Here is a 20052-nt window from a genome sequence, read left to right as displayed (position 1 = left end):
CCCGTCTGAACAAGAATGAAAATTATTAAATCTTCAAAGATGGGGTGCTCTTCGCTGGGCCATGAAACCTAAGAACTGAAGCCAAGCGAAAATCTCCTTGCTTGGTTCCTGTACTGATCACCAGTGGAACAGTTTGCTCACTGCTGAGAAAGAGATCATATCCCCGGCTCAACTGCTCACTCAGTCGTGGGCTGTGCAATAACAAACGCACTGAGCAAGCCTAATCCCAGCCCAGGGCAGAACTGCTTGCTATGCCCCATTGATTCAAAGCGAAATTAAAAAATGCATTATCAGCACAGGCTCCAGAGAGACACATGCCAGTTTACTTGAAAAACCGAACGGCAGCAATTTGTAGGCTTCCCCTCCAACATTTGCATTCTCTATCTTAATATCCGCCAATACAAAAGCAAACCTAGTGTAGGAGGGTGTCTTTTTTGTTCCACTTCCTGTTCCAGTCAAACCTTTTGGGTCGCCCCCAGCCCCACAGTCTTAGTGAGAACTAACTCGCTTTCCTGTCATCAACGTTCGCGTGTGGGCTGTTTTAAAAAACTAGTCTCATTGATGTGAAAAGGTGGTTGGAAAACCTCAAACATAAGTTCCAACAAAACAAAAACAAAACTTGGTACACGTAATGCTGCAACCTTCATCACATGTGCTAAGAACTAAGTCCTCCTTGGTTATTGGTAACCGTGTACCGAGTAAACATGCATCGGATCAGGCTAGACGGCTTTGCAGGAACAGAGAGTTCAATCACCAATGTACTTATCACCTGGTTAGGTCAGGACGGTGGAAACCTTGTTGGTCTAGATTTAAATGGTAAGCTGTGAGCCGACCCGCCAAGGTATTTTATGTACATATAAATGGATAGCTGGGTAGTCATGTGACCTACTTTTTTTTACTGTTTTGAAGAGCTGTATTTGAAGGTGTCTTGTATTTCAGTGCTGACCAGCCCAAGTCTTCTTTTAAGAGAAGGAACCATAAAGAGAGAGAGGAGCTTGATGCTAGCAGACTGAGTAGGCATACAAACCACCTGGTGTCTCCACCCCCACCCCCGGGTGAGGTTCTATTACTATTTATAGTAATTATTTCTACATTTCCTTCTACATATATCATTGCCATATGCAAAAAACTGCCCTCTTTGGGGTGATGCAGACCCTCGTTATGTTAACACGGGCAGCATAACTGGACACCCTAATGGACACATCACAAGCAGATTTATTTTGTTATTTAATTTTATATCATGCCTGTTCTCCCAAAGGAGCCCAGGGCAGCACATGACTATAGTTCAATCTCCCCATTGAGTTGGTTTAAAAGCTACTTCAGTCTGCTGCTGCATATTTTCCCTTTGCAGGGTTTGAAATGCTGAAGGTGTGCAGTTTGGGGCAGGAAAATAATGAAAGGTCTTTCTCCATTGCTGCATCTCTGCTATCCATTGTAAAGCCACTCTTTTTTTTCCAGTTTTGCAATGGATGTCTGTCATGAGCACCGACGACTATTTATTATTTTATGTGTTGATTAAATTTGAATGCCACCCTTCATCTGAAGATCTGAGGGCAGTTCACAGCATCAAAACACTAAATTGTTGTTGTTGTTGTTTAGTCGTGTCCGACTCTTTGTGACCCCATCGACCAGAGCACGCCAGGCACTCCTGTCTTCCACTGCCTCCTGCAGTTTGGTCAAACTCATGCTGGTAGCTTCAAGAACACAGTCCAACCATCTCGTCCTCCGTCGTCCCCTTCTCCTTGTGCCCTCCATCTGTCCCCAAATACATAAAACTAACACCAGCCAATAACCCCTTCACCACTCAAACACATTTAAAAGGACATAGCATGTTCATCAGCCTAAGGCCTGGCTGAAGAGGAATGTTTTTGCCTGGAGCCTAAAGATGTATAATGATGGTGCCAAGCGAGCCCCCCGGGAAGGGCATTCCACTGCAGGAAGGGCTTTTCTTGCTTTGCCACCCTCTGGACCTCTCGTGGAGGTGGCACACAAAGAAAAGCCACAGATGATGATCACAAGGTCTGGGTCCTATCAGGGAGAATTGTTGGACTACAGCTCCCACAATCTCTGACCACTGACCATGTCTGGGACGGATAGGAGTTATAGCTCAACTCCCGGAAGACACCAAATTGGCTTCCCATGAACAGTTGAGAAAAGTTGGGGGAAATGCATTATGCAGACTTTCAGGCAGAGAAGAAGGGAGGCCATCTGCTCTGCTTTACAGAACACAACCCTCTACTCGTGGGTGTTCTGTGTGAGAAGAGCTGCCCAGTCGAGATCTGGTTTATAAATCAGGGGCATCGAAATCACCCATCAACAATTAGCACCTGGAGAGCACACTGAAAAGACTGAGCAGGCACACAGCTTACATAGCAAGTTTTCTCCACTATGGAGCTTTGAATTGTATTTCGGTTTACTTTTTATTATTTCTAAATTTGCATAAACTCTGTGCACCTTTCTTAGGTGATACCAAATAATCCACCCTATAGAAAACACACACATTCTCTCTCCATTTCATTGGGAATCTCCACGGGGCAGTGAATGAAGAACAGGAAGGAAATTTTTCAAATAGAAAAAGGCAAAGCACCAAAACTAAAGGGATTTTGGCCCAATTCACCAAGGCAGAAAGGCCTTCCTTTGCACTGTACCCAGCGCCTCTTCTGTCATGACAGCATAACCGAAGCGACAAAAACAGCAGCTTTCACATTTCAGCAGTTTACTTTGTCTACTACAGTGACAAGGTACTACTACCTCGGGTTACATACGCTTCAGGTTACAGACTCCACTAACCAAGAAATAGTACCTCGGGTTAAGAACTTTGCTTCAGGATGAGAACAGAAATCATGCTCCAGTGGCGCGGCGGCAGCGGGAGAGCCCATTAGCTAAAGTGGTGCTTCAGGTTAAGAACAGTTTCAAGTTAAGAACGGACCTCCGGAACAAATTAAGTACTTAACCTGAGGTACCACTGTACATAGAGGCTTTTATAATACAGTATTAGGTTCTCAGTCCATCAAGAAAGGAGCCTTATTGGTCACAGAATGCTACAACCATTTTTATTAACACTTTTCACTGTGCAAACTGCTTAGAAGACAATCTTCAAGACAGCTCTGTAGAGGCAAAATCACTACTGTCCCCCGCCCCCAAATTGAAAATGGTAAAAATTGTTGATTTTAATATTTTTCTTGCAAGTTGTAAGGAGTTGGTTTTTTTCTAAAACTATTTTTTTCTTTTTGGAAAAAGCTTTGAGGTATTATTACAATCGGTGCTTATTTTTATTTCACAAGATTCATAAACAAAATACTAAGCCGCTGTGGAGTTCTTTACTTGTTTCTGCATTCTAAAGCCTGTTCTACCTATACAGGTAGCAGCATAACCTGCATCGGTTCATAATGTGGGTAAGATTTCAACTTTACTGTTTTCCCCAAGTTAACACAACATTTTTTCCCAAGACAGAAAACTGCACAGCTTTCTTCAGATTTAGATTTCCAACTCTACTGGCTTACTGACTGCAAATCACTTTGCTTGCAGAGCATTCAAAAAAATTTTATAACTCACCAACAGACTTGAAATGGTACAGTTCACTCTGCTGTGCTTGCAGAACAGGTGTCATTTTAGCAGATGGAAAAGATACCCTATTCAACTGTCACCCAAAGGAAAACTTTTTTTCATATATCTGCACAGCAGAGAGAGCAGGGCCCTGGCATTGAATTGTATAGTCCTATTGTGAAATCATTTGAAGTCTGCTGCAGCAAAGGCTACCAAGGAGCTTTGTGGAACGTTCAAGACTAACAAATATATTGCGGTATAAGCCAGTTTGAATTGTAATGACTTTTGCTAGGAATCTTTTAAGGTACTCATTACAGATGGAGAACCTCAACTCCAATCCCATACAGAAAACATTGCATTACATGCTTTGCACTGCTTTTCTGTTATTTTGCAGCTTTTATTACCACATCAGAAACCAAATTGGTCCAAAACTAATTGATTTGATTGAGAAGGGGGATACAGCGTGAAGTTCATGTACAAAAGAAAGCACACAAAATCCATTCAGGTACATTGAAATGTTTGGTGTTTTATTTTAAAAGCTGTAACGTTCTGTGCAAGTCGTTGCTTAAAAAATAAAATTAAAAAAGAAAAGAAAATCTACATGGTTTAGCCAGTCTGCAAGCTATCAATATTACAAGCTTGTGCACATAAGCAACATTTACATCAAGTAATAAAAAAAATTGGAAAAAGAGGGGCACATGTTGCCATCAAGTAAACATCAGAGAGGTTCAAGGTTAAAAAAAAAAACCCAAACAACAATCTTGGAAGAAATAGATACTAGTCAGTTTAAAGTCTTTCTGCAGTTTGAATGCTTGGTGGCCTCAGAAGATGTCTGGTGACCAACAAGCTGGAAAGCTTATTCCAGTGGTTCATATTTCCTCAAGTTAACGGCTGCGGCTGTTCCAGTGGCTCCTTTTTCTGTAAAATTATACTAGGGGGTAGCTAGCTGCTGTAGCAATTCCACAGTGGTTTTTCCGATCTTTAGCCATGTAGATATAGCCTTTTTGGCCCCACTTCTCGCTCCAGCTGGAAAAACACAAAAACACAACATTACAACTTTGCCTCTTGTTGCAGGATTTATTTTTGTAAGTCCACACCGTCCCCCTGGTAGTTTTGCACAGAATGCATAACAGATGGACTGCTTCTCTGGCTGAAAGCAATACGACTAGCCAAAAGTGTTTGGGCAGCCTAGAAATTATTAGGCCCGAAGGAATATTTAGTGCCTTGCGTATCTGTTTTTTGGGACAGTTTATACATTCAGCGGATTTCAAACCGAAAAGCTGTTCTTGGTTTGTACAACTTCAAGACTCAGGTAGGAGTTATGAGTGCCTGGATGTCCCCAAACCTCAGCCAAAAGAAAACCAAACTTGCATATAGAAACAGTTAAGTCTGCCAGAGATCAAAAGATTAAAGAAGTCTCAGTACCTGTTTTTCACAATCCAGTATTTCTTGCCATCTTCATCTGCACCCTCAAAGCCATAGCCAACGACAAGAACACCATGATCCAGCTCTTCACTGCTACACTCTGGCTCGTAATAAATACCTAGAAAGGAAGGAGTCAAAAAAAGTGGATCAGCTTCCAGAAGAACAGCAACCTTTCCTCGTCTACTAGGTCCAAAGTTATCCATCTGAATGCTCAGTTATAGGAACTGCCAGGGGCCTATGTAGGTTGGTAATGTCTTATACTGACTGGGGGCAGCTTGCCCGGGCTTTTCAGAGAGAAGTCTCTGTACCACTGAATTATAAAGGTAAAGAAGCCCTGGACGATTAAGTCCAGTCAAAGGCAACTCTGGGGTTGCAGCGCTCATCTCGCTTTCAGGCCGAGGGAGCCAGCGTTTCTCCACAGACAGTTTTCCAGGTCATGTGGCCAGCATGACTAAACTGCTACTGGCGCACAGAGGACCGTGACGAGTGCCAGAGCGCACGGAAATACAGTTTACCTTCCCGCTGCAGTGGTACCCATTTATCTACTTGCACTGGCATGCTTTCAAACTGCTAGGTTGGCAGGAGCTGGAACAGAGCAACAGGAGCTCACTCCGTTACAGGGATTCGAACCGCCAACCTTCTGATCTGCAAGCCCAAGAGGCTCAGTGGTTTAGACCACAGTGCCACCGCGGAACTTTAAGTCCTTGCCCTCTCAGTTGATGGGTGCCCCTTGTCCAGAAAGTGTTAGCACTAAGCTAGTTTTGCCCAGTGGAAGAAACTGATACAGGGCTCTATAAGCCTTGGCAGCTTGCAAAAGGCAACTATCTTCCTGCCAAAACTCTGCATGAACTCACTAAGAATACGAGGCATGGGGTGTGTCTTATCTTTAAGCAGAAGCAGCAAGAGCCTTGCAATGCTTCTGCAAAAACCATCCATGCATATTGGAATAAGACCCAGAACCCCAATACACCTCATAGATAAAATGGCCTCAAGATGTGCAAGACTAGCGCGCACCAGAATATCGTTGCCCACACTGAAGTCAAACTGCGCAATACTCCATTCAGCAAAGTCCATTACAAATCATTTTGAGACCCTTAGACTCACCTGACTCATAAAACTGGAAGGAGGTGTGTCCTGCATCGATCGCCACAGAGACTGGTCCTACGGCAGCGACGGCCTTCATGAGGGCCCTTTCCCGGCCTTCAGGGATGTCCACAAAGCCGGTGTCGTTGGCAGAGTTGTATTCAGACTTGTACAAGCAATCTTCGTCATCCTTTGAAACAACAACAGTCACGTTGGTTGTGATTCAGAATTCAGAAAGTCAGTGAATGCAAAAGAAAAGAAAACCCCAAATAAAAATAAATATACACCCAAATTTAAATAACCACAAACAACACAAGAAGTATGTGCCCCAACAAGAAAATATCACATCTGAGCTTGTGACTAGGTCTTCCCATCTACATACTTCTTGTTCCCAAACCCAAAGATATTTCACATGTGAAAGAGGTGCCAATTTTAACACGCACACACAATGCTCTTCAACTTAAGAGAAGATATACTGGACCAAACCATCCTCCTCCCAGATGTCATTACTTCATCAAAGACTAAATCAAGGGGTGTTAGAATAGTTGATTTCCTGCATCAGCAGGGTGTTGGACTACATTACCTTTGAGGTCCCTTCCAACCCTGATTCACATACATCATGGGTGGAAAACCCATGTCCCTCCAGATATCGCTGGATTCCAACTCCCATCAGCCCCAGGCAACAGGGTGAATAGTCAGAGGATGGGAGTTGTATTCCAGCATCTGAAGGGCCACAGAATCCCTACAATGCATACAACATCTGCCCAGGCAAAACAAGAGTTATGATGCCAGGGGAAAACTATGGATAACAGGGAAACGTTAGCAGAGATAGAGTTCTTATCTGAACAGAACTGTCCTTTCATCTCCACAATGAAACAGCACCAGAGGTGAGCAGTATTGGAAAGACACTCCTGAATTCAAGAAACACTTTCTGAAGCAACTCAATATACAGCAGAGATGGGAAAACGAGGGCTCTCCGGAGAATGCTAGACTAGCAGATTCAGCCAGCATGACGGAGGGTCAGGGGGTAACAGTATCTAGATGGCCACAGCTTCTCCCTTTCCAAAGTGTTAAGAATTTTATTTCTTTGCTGCCAAGTCATAGGTGGGCCTTGAAGTTAAAACTTCAGATTCAGTTTAGCAAGCTAACAGTAGTTTAATGTTGTATTAACATCTGACTTGCCACCCAACAAGTGGTATTAGAGGCAAGTAGAAAAATAAAACAGAATGTTCCATTAAGAAGTTGTGGAAGAAAGATTTCAGTAGTGTAACTCTGAAAGCTATATAGTTTTACAGGTATCTGCAGAACACTCAGCTGTTTAAGAATCCTATCAAGTCCTTCGAGATAAATAGCCAGCAGCAACTCACTGATGTGTCAACAAGGGAAACCTGTAGTTTTTATTTTTAACTTGCATTGCGCAAGTAGAGCTTTAAAGGCATGTGCAACCGAGTTAAATTAACCACAACACTATCATTGCTCAAGGCTTTCAAACCAATTCAGGCCAATGATGAAAGGGGGCGGGGGCGGGGAAAGGCCTAGTTGCCTTTTTCATCTGCTGGGCTGCCAACAACTCAGTGAAACCCCCATGTATGCTTGGGTTCGACCTCTTCCAACACAACTTTTGGAATTTCTTTTCCTGGGAGGTATGTTGGCCTGGTAGATCTGACAAGAGAACAGACAAGGAAGAAGCTGTCATTCAGGAAGCCATTTCACCTTTCCAATGTATGGGTAGGAGTCCTCAGAATCAATGCCGCCGTTGTCCTTTATGTACTGGAAAGCCTGGTCCATGAGGCCCCCATTGCAGCCCTGGTTCCCTTCAGGCCGAGAGCAATCCACAAGGTTTTGTTCACTCAGAGAGACCAGCTTGCCAGTTTTGCGAAAGTGCTGTCCTTCCAGGGCTCCGGTGGTACTGAATGCCCAGCAAGAGCCACACTGACCCTGAGGGCAAGTGAGGAGAAATGAATTGGTTTAAAGCCAGGAAAAAGTTCAGCGCATGCTACTGTAATGCTTCTAGTAAAGCAGCGGGAGAAAATGCTGCTTTGGCAGGGTAACTACTCTTCTCAATTTAGTATTTAATGGTTGGGATTGATGGGAGTTGCAGACCAACAATTGGAGGGAGCCAGGTGGGAGCTAAGGCTGGCCTAGACAGAAAACATACAATCTAGAGGCACTATTCAAGCTCAACGCATTCCAGTTGGGCAAAAGACACCCAAGGAAGATGCAAAGCAGGGCCTGAGGGTCCCCATCCCCTGTGCAAAGGCAACTCAATTTCACTAGCATCAAGTAAGAAACATACACTTTGTATTTTTGACGCCATTGCCAAGCATCCCTCAACCAGTTCTCAAGGGATACTCACTGAATGTTAGCTCTACAGTGGGGACAGGGAGAGTGCTGTTGTGCTCAGGCATTTAGCTGGTCACTCTGAGATTGGGATAGTTGCCTAGGAGCTTGATCCAATAGGCTCTTATGTCCTCGAGTTCTTCAGCTACCTCCCATAACTAAAGGAGCTATTTTTTTCTTGGCAACGTAGCTATGTTTTGGCTGTAAGTCCTACAGAAGCTAAAGTACCACTCAGAAATCCAACCACAGACTAAGCTGCTTGTGTTAGGCAAAGGAAAAGAAAAACCCCAGATCAGATACATACTTGATCCTTCACTGGTGTGACATATCCTCTATCCCTCCAGTCAACAGATCTTGGCGCCTCCAAGAAATTTGGTTCAAGGAACTGTGATCCTGAAAACTTCCTTTCCGTTTTCGAGCGTTTAAATCCATTCATGACTTGCCTAAATTCTTCATTAGTCTGAAGAAAGAGGAAATAAGTCAGCATGCCATCTAAGCAGTTACTCAAGAGATGCTAGCTATGCAACTTGGCATTTACGTACCATGTCTCCAAAATGATTCATTCCCAGTCTGTAGCTGTGCTTGCCCAGGCTGTGGTCCAGGTTGTGCAATTCAATCATCTTCAGGTTTTTCTCCCAGATCATTCTTCTCCAGCCTTCCTCCTTCTAAAAGAGGAAGAAAGCAACAAGGAAAACTGAGCACCCAACAGCCTCTAACAGCTAAAGACATAGGCTCAGTTCAGACATCGGACCATAGTTTGTGACAAACCATGGTTGGAACCTCTGCAAACCATGGTTGCCTCCCTGTTTTGGTTTCCCTATCTATTTGGTATAGCGCCATAGGCTGCTGCAGCTATGGTTTGTAAAGTCACGCACCACACCAAATCATGGTATCCAGTTCTGGTTTACTGGCTCATTACAAATCATGATTTGTCCCTCCAGGCATCACGCCAAGCCAGACTTCTTAAATGTGGCTTGCAATGACATCTGAATTGAGCAATGAAAAGTATGCCTAGCTTTTCTTTGCTGCTCTAAGCAGCTTACCATTGCTATGGAAAACATTCCAAACATTAACCCTAATATCTGAGTAGTTCATACTTAGCATGACTACTTTGAAAGCTTGGTATTCCCATAAGAGGAAGCTACGTTTTTTGTTCCCAAGATGAGGCTTATTCAAGCAGCAAAATAATATTGAGAAATTCTTTTCGTATCTGATAATAAAGAATCTAGAGCACTTAAGTCTACCTGTACAACTTGCCTGCTTACTGTATGCCTCTGAATCACAACTGGGGAGAACAGTACTTCAGATCCTGCTTCTCAAAGGAATCTGGTTGGTCACTGAGGGACCAGGATACTGGACTAAAAAGGTGTTCATTATGTTCTTAACTACGATCTGCTATACCAGTAACTCTCAGATTATTGAAGTGTTGTTTGTGTCCCCTAAGGTGGCAATTATACCCAAATACCTAGGCTAGCAGATGGTTTCACCAACAGATACATGAACCATTCATACAACTTTTGCTACCGCACATATTCTGAACACCTTTTGCCCATGCACACTGAGAGGTATGTAGTAACACTTACCTCATGGTATTTTTTGTTATGCCACGATTTCCACATGCCCCAGTGATCATTCAAAGCAGGGTCCAGCCCTGGGGCGGCAAAGCATGCCTCCAAACTTAGGGCCAAAATGCACAGATAGAACTTCATGGTGAAACCTCTCTATAGGGCAAGAAAAAGATCTGATTAGACAGGAATCTCTCCCTTCACTTACAGCGAGGAACCAATAGACAGAAACAGTTTAATCCCCTCTGATGAGGCTATGCAAACTATACAGAAATGAAATTCACTGAAGAGAGAATAAATTACTTGTTTAAAGTTTTGGTATAAATGCACCACAGTGCTACCACACAAGGCATCTAGTATGTATATACAACGTGTTTCAGATGGTGGTTCTGTGGCAAGTGAAAAATGAGCACCAGAAACTAACTAAATGATACAGTGGTACCTCAGGTTACATACGCTTCAGGTTACAGACTCCGCTAACCCAGAAATAGTGCTTCAGGTTAAGAACTTTGCTTCAGGATGAGAACAGAAATCGGGCTCCGGTGGCGCAGCGGCAGCAGGAGGCCCCATTAGCTAAAGTGGTGCTTCAGGTTAAGAACAGTTTTAGGTTAAGAACGGACCTCTGGAACGAATTAAGTACTTAACCCGAGGTACCACTGTATATGAAAGGCCTGTTCAAGCAACTACTAAGGTTACCCAATCCTGCGAGATGTCCACAAATCTAACAATCCTATACTTTATTATTACAGCTCCCACCCACTGCACAAATATTCAATAGGAGTGAATTAGATTGGCTGCTTTGCAAACAGATTTTTCCTTTGCAGGTAACCAAGAGAGCGACCTCCCCTCCCCTCCCCCCCAATGTACTTTTCTCAAAGCCCTTGTCGAAGGCTGAAGAAAAACAGGAGGAATCTGTAAGCATTTTAATAGCTGGCGCTTTCAGAAGCCTCCCTGGATCCCGATATGAGTCATCAGGCATTTTCCAGGAATCACTTCCGCTCTCCCGGCATCCCAGTCTGGGGCGGAGTACCAAGGGGGGGTGAAGGGGGGGTCCTTGCAAAAAAAGCCCAAACCCAGCACGTGACCCCGCTCCAGTAAACAGACACGCGAGCGCCCCTCACATGATAGGCGGCCGAGGGGGGAGGGCGCTCCGGCGCCGGGCCCAGTGTAAACAAGCCCATTTGGCTGCTGATCCGGAGCCAAATCGCTTGGGGGAGGAGGGCGCTGGAGCAGAAGCGCGCTGCGGTCTAGTTCAGAAAAGGAAAAGGGGGAAATCCCTCAATCCGGGAGAAGATGAGAAATCCCAGCGCTGGGCTGCCTCGAAGGGAGAGAAAGACCCGCGCAGCAGCCAGCTGGGAAGGAAGGGTCAGGGTGGGACCCACCCACCCCAATTGGGTGCGCCCTAAGAAAACGCGCACAAGCAAATCGGGCGCGCCCCAAATCCCCGCTACTCCCACTTGTAAAAGATGGGCAAGGGGGCTCATCGGAGCGCCGGCCACCCGGGGAAAAATACGTAAGCTCAGCCGAGCGCCCAGGCGCCTCCTTGCCCTTCGCCCGCCGATAAAGATACACACCAAAACACCCCGTTAAACGGGCAGCGGCGCCTCCCGGATTCCTTTCTCCACCGCGGAGCAGGAACCCGGGTGGCTCCGAGCATCAGAGGGGTACCCAAAGGAGCCCTCTTCTTCTCCCCAGGCCCCCGTTAGCGGCAGGGACCGGGGCGCGGCGAGGGATGCTGGAGACCCAGCGCTCAGCCATTACACAAAAACAGCCCGCGGAGAGGAGCGAAATGGAGGCTCTTGGCGACCTGCCGGCGTTTGCAAACCCACCTGGTCGGCCCCGGGAACAGAACACCCTCCTCGGCTTGCCCCTGCTCTGGCTTCTTTCGGGCCGGGGGCTTTGCTGTAAATGTGCCCGGCTCGCCGAAGCCCGGCCCCTGTTGCGCTTCGATTGGCTGCCAGGCGCCGAGGCGGAGCGAGGGCTAATCCTGCCGAAGTTCGTGACTCCCGATCCCGTGATCCGAGCGGTGCCCGGACCTGTTCCGTGATGGAGGAGAGGGAGGGGGTGGTGTTTTGTTTTTATGGGAAGCAATGGGGCGGGCGAGGACAAGGACCCGTGCCCTGGCTCGCTTGTGGGTTTTGCTGGGAAATCGTAGAGGCACAAGCTGTTCGATATGTAATGCAATTCTAATAATATAATCAGCAAGGCGAGGGAAATCCTGTTTCAAAACAGTGCCAGGGGGGAAAGGAGACGTTGCAAGCAGATATGATCCGAATGCCCCGAAGCGCAGCCAACGCGCATTCAGGCCATTTCACCTCGCAAGACAAGGCGTGGTTCTCTTCGTCCAACTCAAAAGCCTTCGCCGCCTGCAAAGCGCAAAAACAAACCAGCAGATGTGACGGTAGACATCGGACTACAACTAAATTAAATGCAGATGAACTCGGGTTTCTTTATGTTTTCTGCTATGCATGTCTCCAGGGGCGCACCTAGGGTGTGGTTGTTGTTGTTTAGTCGTGTCCGACTCTTTTTTTTTTTAAGATATTTATTAAAGTTTTCAAGAAATTATATAAAGTAAAAAGAAAAAGAAAAGAAACAGAAAAAGCAATAAGACATACATACATACAAAAACATATACAATAACAAGTATAATTTCAATCCCTTATATTCATATGACTTACTTTCCCGGCCTCATACCTCCCCTTTCTGTATTCCAATCTCTAATTAATTCAATTCAGCAAATCCTTCCCCTAATTTCTGTTTAATTTTTGGTCTTTCTTTTCTTAATTACATAATCATTACAGCTAAAAAACCCTTAATTTCTAAATCAACATTGTTCTAACATTCAATAATCTTACAATGTTTCTTAAGATAGTCCTTAAATTTCTTCCAATCTTCTTCCGCCGTCTCTTTTCCCTAGTCTCGGATTCTGCCAGTCATTTCTGCCAGTCCCATATAGTCTATAACCTTCATCTGCCATTCTTCCACGGTGGGTAAATCTTCTGTCTTCCAATACTTTGCGATAAGTATTCTTGCTGCTGTTGTAGCATACATAAAAAATGTTCTATCCTTCTTTGACACAAATTGGCCAACCATACCCAGGAGTAGTCGTGTCCGACTCTTCATGACCCCCTGGACCAGAGCACGCCAGGCACTTCTGTCCTCCACTGCCTCCCGCAGTTTGGTCAAACTCATGCTGGTAGCTTCGAGAACACTGTCCAACCATCTCGTCCTCTGTCATCCCCCTTCTCCTTGTGCCCTCCATCTTGCCCAACATCAGGGTCTTTTCCAGGGAGTCTTCTCTTCTCATGAGGTGGCCAAAGTATTGGAGCCTCAGCTTCAGGATCTGTCCTTCCAGTGAGCATTCAGGGCTGATTTCCTTCAGAATGGACAGGTTTGATCTTCTTGCAGCCCATGGGACTCTCAAGAGTTTCCTCCAGCACCATAATTCAAAAGCATCAATTCTTCGGCTATCAGCCTTCTTTATGGTCCAGCTCTCACTATTGGGAAAACCATAGCTTTTACTATACGGACCTTTGTTGGCAAGGTGATGTCTCTGCTTTTTAAGATTCTGTCTAGGTTTGTCTAGGGGTTGGTTAGATTGGCCCAATTGGCGTAGACAGGATTTTTGCTTGGGGGGGACAGAACCAATTGGTCAGTAAGTTAAGTACTGTACAGTATTTTTATTGTTTAACTTGAAGGGGGGCAGCTGCCCTCGGCCCATGGTTGGCCCCCACTATGGGCACAACAATAACAATGCATTGTAACAATGGTGGCTCCATTTTTCTCCATGTCTAGGTGTTTGTACAAAACCCAACTGTCCATCAAAAAGGCAGAGCTGGTCACCTACTTCTCATTCCTGTTTATGCCACATCCCATCATCATACCCAGGACAATACGAACTAGGCCTGTTCAGTTAATGATATCAGAAGTTGCTTTGGTACTGCTCAGGCTGCCTGGCTGCAGCTCCTAAAGACCTCAGGTGTCATTCTCAAGTTTGCTATCCGAAACCCAGATGGCAGAGACTGAACCCAGGACTTTATTCCATGCCACTGACCTACGGGCTCTGAGCTCTGCTGGCTACAGATCAGGCCTGAAACATTTTTTAATTCCCCGCAGCAAATAAATGAAAAACTCTTATTGTTTTAAATGATTGTATGGATGCCACTCTGGGAGCCTTTTGGGCTTAAGGGCGGTGTACAGACACTCAAAATAAATAAAATTTTGAGTTGTGCAGCCCAAAATTCTCCTTGATTTTACTGCTGAGCAGTTGATATGTAGGATCATAGTCTTAGAAAACATTTTCATTGACATCTGTGCCTTTCCCTCACAGAGGGAAACATTTTATTTATTTATTTTAATGAAATAAAAGTAACAAAGTGATGATAACTAAATTTAACCTGCGTCAGACTCTGTGGTGTAGTACTGTGTACTCAGGCTGAAGGTGCTAGGGGCTCCATCTGAGACCTTAAAATGCAACTAATGTCATCTGTCATGGACTGTGACCCTTTCCTTCACTCATTATAAAATTCTTTATTCGTCTTTAAACTTACTGGTTTTGATGCAGATTTTTCAATACCTTCAGAACTCACAAAACAGGTGCACATACATATTTTTTTTTACATAATTCCATTGGTCTCTCACCTTCCTTAAAGCAGCTCAGATGCAGATTAATATTGTATATATTAAAACAGCCCTCCGAGGCTGTTATCTTTTGCCCATTATCACCCAAAGAGCTTCATAGCCAAGCAGAGATCTCAATGTTCATTTCTGTGTGCTTTCAAGCATAACACAGTACTCAAACAAAAAACTCCAAAACGCAATTTAGAAGTTATTGTAGCATTTTAATTTCCTTAAATGAATGCATAAAATCTTGAGGTAAACACCATAATACTCTCTGTTTGGTGTTCTAATAGTACTGTACTATCCTATGCAGGTTTACTTGGAAGCAAGTATCAATGGATTCAGTAGAAATGCTCAATGGGATTTTGCTGCAATTCTGCAATCCTTTCCTTAGGTCTTATTTTTGACTAGGCACACATAGAATTAGGATGTTGCTTAACTGTAATCCAATGCATTTGATAAATACAATCAGTATTACACTGAAAATAGCATTTCTGTTGAGAAGCAATTTCTATGTACAACCATGCAAAGGTTTAATGTTGAACAAACCCCCAAATCTAAACACATCTATACATGTGCACATGTCAGCCTCTAGTTCTCAGTAGGCTTACTTTGGCATATATTTTACTGAACCATTGTAGAACATTAGTGTAAATCTCAATAAATTTAGTGACAGTTGCCTGTGGGTAGAAATATAAGTAGTTGCCTGTGAGTAAAAAACACAAGTAGAAACAGAGATTTGCTTTCACATATGTAACTTTAATATGCATTAATAATCCAGTTGTGCAAACAATAGTAAAAAAATAATAATTTAAAGTTTGACAGTGAAATTGTGTAATTAATAACCACAAATGGCTTAAGTTGCATTTAAGTTCAGATATTATTTTTGAAACCAATAAGACTATATCAGTGTAAGTGTAAGAGGGGCACCCTTAGATAGGTTCACATTATATAAAGTTTCCAATCCTTTGCTTCTTTTATATTTGGACTTTTACAAACCTCTGACACTTTAAACAACATTCAGGAGATTCATCTGGTAATTATTGTTATTTATATCAGGCAAATAAGTCAAATAATTTATTTAGTAATTACCAGTTGTCCAGAATTGAAGTTTTCGTGTTGACAAAGTGGGTGGGACAAATGGAGGTCATTTGCCTTTAAGTTCTGGCAGCATTCGGCCACTCTTATGTTAAAAAGCACATGATTTCTGAAGTCATGTGAGGATTTTAGTTGGTCTTTGAAATGATTGGATTTTCACCCTAAACTAAACTGAAAAGTTTCAAAGCACATTTTCTTCCAATTAAAAGTTAAACAGTAGCGTAGTTAGTCTGAATAGTCTGAGCTGAAAAGCAAAGGTCCTTTGAACTGGGAATTTTTTGTGTAAATTTCCACAACAGCAGTGATGATTGTAGTAGGACATATGTAAAAAGGATTGGCTTTCGTTGAATTGGCAAAATGGCTTGTTAGCTAGCCAAGCATATGGAATTGCTACTAAATTTTAGGGTACACACACATAGCAGACACACACTCCACAGAAAACCACTCCTTCACCCTTCATAATGAAAGACCAGTTAACCCACCAAGGCCAAAATAATTTATTTATTGCATTTCACTTTTTTCTTCATGGTTAGGCTGAGAAAACTGGCTCAAAGTCACCCAGTGAGTTTTCTGGCTGAGTGGAGATTTGAACCCTGGTCTCCCAGGTCCCAGTTGGACACTAACCACTACACTGCACTGCCTTTTCTGTGTCCACTTTTTTTGGGAACCCATTGAATGAAATTGGACTTTACATCCACATAAGCAGGAGTTTGGTCTCTGCTCAAATCTCTGTTTCGTCACATTGGATTCACCTGGAGGCATATTTTAACCTCAGTTCCTCATCTGCAAAATGGGAACTGCAATAGTCTTCTGGCACGTGGCTGGATAAAGATGAATGCGTACTTTGCACATTAAAATAGGCCGTGGTTACACAGCTGCTAAAAATAAATAGTGCCATGAGTTAAGCAGGCGGCAGCTGGGGCTGGAATTGTGTCTGGCACGACATCTTCAACAATGAAACAACATGCAGATATCAATCAGTTCTCTTTCCTCTCTCGCAGTGGAAATTTGCCTTCTTTGGGTTCTAATGTTGCACAATACAGAACAAACAAAGATCATGGGACCTTCAGTTTACTCACTTCCCAGATGCTAGCACTGTTGTTTTGGGGAAAACTTTCCCTCCCCCTAATTTGTATGGGTCCTTAAAAACTGTTACTGTTATGGATATTCTTTTTAGCAGCTGTCTTTAGATCTATGGAGGGGGAAGATCTCAGCGGAAATATGGGGCCCAAACTTATTTTGCTAGTCGTGCACAATGCACAATTCATATTATGTGCGGCTGTCTTTGAAGATGGTCTGGAAATCACAGTTGCTCCAAAATAAGACTGTGAGACCACATTATGCATGTGCTCTGTATGTTGTACCGGCTCACATGTCTGTTTCTGGCAAGAGTAGACACCCAACAGTGGCACAACTGCCATGTCACCATCCCTGCATGAGTCTGCAAAACTGCTGTTGGGTGGGTGAGGGCAGATCCATGGCACCGACCCCACCAGGGGTGCCATCTTAAATAAAATATTGGGGGGAGGCAGGTAATCTCCACCCCACATAACTGATCACAAGATGTGGCACGCACACACTAACACACACCATCAACTTTGAGGGAGCCTCAGTCCTTTCAATATTTTATTGGGACGACGACAAAGAGAACTTAGGCCCTAGGAGTTGGCTCATATGCCAGCAGCTGCTCTTGGTTTCTGGGCCAAATTTAAAGTGCTAGCTTTAGCCTTTAACACCCTGAACTGCTTGGGACCAGGTTACCTGTATATACTTAACTAATCCTTAAAATCCTTGTCATGTGCGTTTCTCTGTGTGCCCCACAAGTTAAGATGTGGCAAATGACTAATTCTAATTGGCAGCATGCATTATATATATATATATTAAAACACAACAATTTAAACTTCTTTGGCGCGGATGTCCTGGTTAGCTGTTGAACGCAATGGTTCTTACTGGACTTTACTCGTCATTTTAATTCCATTTTCATCAATTTCAGGAATTAAACATCTGCCTCAGAAAAGAACAGGGACCTTTTCTAGAAAGTGGAAGGCAAGGCTAATTTTACACCAGATGGGAAGGTACCTTTTATATTGGAACTACACAGTACAAAAAATGGTCTACAAAAATTGGTTAAGCCTGGAGACACACTGCTCCGCATTGAGAAATTCCATTGTAACCTTATCTTGAAAAAGATGCCCTTGGAATGGGAGGCACCTTTTCAACTTGTCAGTAATCCTTCGCTTTTTGCATATCAACTGGCTCTTCTGGTCACAAGTTTAGGTCGACAAACAGTCGCCAGAGTGATGAAATTAAATGCTTGTCTTGCATGAGGGGGGTGGGGAAGAACTGTAGAGTCACTCATAGAAGTAGACTGGTTGGGAAACAGCAAAACCTTCTCACTACCTGCCCAGGTCCTTGTCTTTTTATTTAATAATAATAATAATAATAATAATAATAATAATAATAATAAATTTTATTTATATCCCGCCCTCCCCAGCCGAAGCCGGGCTCAGGGCGGCTAACAACACTAAAACACTACAACATTATAAAACATTATAAAAATGAATTAAAATCAAAATTAATGGCAACCATAAACTAAAGTCTTGTAAAGATTGCCAAAGGAGGGAGTCAGGCTGCGCCCTGACCAAAGGCCAGGTGGAACAGCTCTGTCTTGCAGGCCCTGCGGAAAGATGTCAAGTCCTGCAGGGCCCTTGTCTCTTGTGACAGAGCGTTCCACCAGGTTGGAGCCGCAGCCGAAAAAGCCCTGGCTCTAGTTGAGGCCAGCCTAACCTCTCTGTGGCCTGGGACCTTCAGGATGTTTTTATTTGAAGACCGTAGGTTCCTCTGTGGGGCATACCAGGAGAGGCGGTCCCGTAGGTACGAGGGTCCTAGGCCGTATAGGGCTTTGAAGGTTAAAACCAGCACCTTAAACCTGATCCTGTACTCCACCGGGAGCCAGTGCAGCTGGTATAGCACCGGATGAATGTGATCTCTAAGCGAAGACCCCGTAAGGAGTCTCGCTGCGGCATTCTGCACCCGCTGGAGTTTCTGGGTCAGTCTCAAGGGCAGCCCCACGTAGAGCGAGTTACAATAATCCAGTCTGGAGGTGACCGTCGCGTGGATCACAGTGGCTAGGTCAGGGCGAGAGAGGTAAGGAGCCAACTGCTTAGCTTGGCGGAGATGAAAAAATGCCGCCTTTGTTATAGCTGCAATCTGCGCCTCCATGGAGAGGGAGGTATCAAAGATTACACCCAAACTCTTAACGGACGGTGCTGGCACTAATTGCACCCCCGCAAGAGATGGGAGTTGCCCCCTCAGTCCCATGTCGTCCCGTCCCAGCCAGAGGACCTCTGTCTTCGAAGGATTTAACTTCAACCGGCTCCCACGAAACCATCCAGCCACAGCCTCCAAGCATCTGATCAGTGTGTCTGGGGCCGAGTCTGGGTGGCCGTCCATCAACAGATAGAGTTGGGTGTCATCAGCATACTGATGGCAGCCCAGCCCAAAACTCCGGACAAGCTGGGCGAGGGGGCGCATAAAGATGTTAAAAAGCATCGGGGAGAGTATTGCACCCTGGGGCACACCACACACCAAGGAGTGGCGGGATGACAATTCCCCCCCAAGTGCCACCCTCTGTCCCCGACCAGAGAGAAACGAGCGCAGCCATTGAAGGACTGTGCCCTGGATCCCCACGTCGGCAAGGCGGTGGTCCAGGAGTTCGTGATCGACCATGTCGAAGGCTGCTGACAGGTCTAGAAGAATCAGCAGCCCCGACCCGCCTCGATCCAGCTGCTTGCGGAGATCATCTGTTAGGGCGACCAGAGCCGTCTCGGTCCCATGACCAGCGCGGAAGCCGGACTGGAATGGATCCAGAGCTGATGTTTCATCCAGAAACCTACCAAGCTGTTCAGCAACCGCTCTCTCAATCACCTTACCCAGGAATGGAAGATTCGAAACTGGGCGGTAATTGGATAGATCTAAAGGATCTAATGATGTTTTCTTTAAGAGCGGGCGCACCACTGCCTCCTGCAGTTCCCCTGGGAATGTCCCGGTGCCAAGGGACAGATTGATGATATCCCCCAGGGGGGCCCGCACCTCGTCTGGACACGCTCTAATCAGCCAGGACGGGCACGGGTCGAGAGGACAGGTGGTGGGCTTTCCAGCTCGGAGGAGTCTGTCCACATCGGCTGGGGATATCCAGTCAAAGTGGTCTAATACTGAACCCGAAGACAGTCGAGGGGCCTCCAGTTCCTTTATTGTATCCAAATTGGCAGGGAGGTCATGGCGGAGCAACAAGACCTTCTCCGCAAAAAAGCTCGCGAATGCCTCACAGCTGTGTGTCAAATTGTTATTTAAATTTGGCTGTCCTTCAAGGGAC

At 44.7% G+C, this 20052-nt stretch overlaps 1 protein-coding gene across 1 annotated transcript; it reads right to left on the bottom strand.

The window, feature by feature from the left end:
- Positions 1-4052: 4052 nt before the first annotated feature.
- CTSL (cathepsin L) lies at positions 4053-11939 on the bottom strand. Its single transcript, XM_083702154.1, has 8 exons — positions 11789-11939; positions 9978-10113; positions 8937-9059; positions 8699-8854; positions 7768-7992; positions 6076-6244; positions 4972-5089; positions 4053-4572 (listed from the first exon to the last, which is right to left on the bottom strand). The coding sequence occupies exons 2-8, from the start codon at positions 10101-10103 to the stop codon at positions 4473-4475; spliced, it is 1017 nt and encodes a 338-aa protein (XP_083558280.1). The 5' UTR covers positions 10104-10113; positions 11789-11939; the 3' UTR covers positions 4053-4472.
- Positions 11940-20052: the final 8113 nt, after the last annotated feature.

This window comes from Podarcis gaigeae (assembly GCF_964106915.1).
Source record: "Podarcis gaigeae genome assembly, chromosome: 11".
Classification (NCBI taxonomy): domain Eukaryota; kingdom Metazoa; phylum Chordata; class Lepidosauria; order Squamata; family Lacertidae; genus Podarcis; species Podarcis gaigeae.
This window is presented reverse-complemented; position numbering and strand designations above follow the sequence as displayed.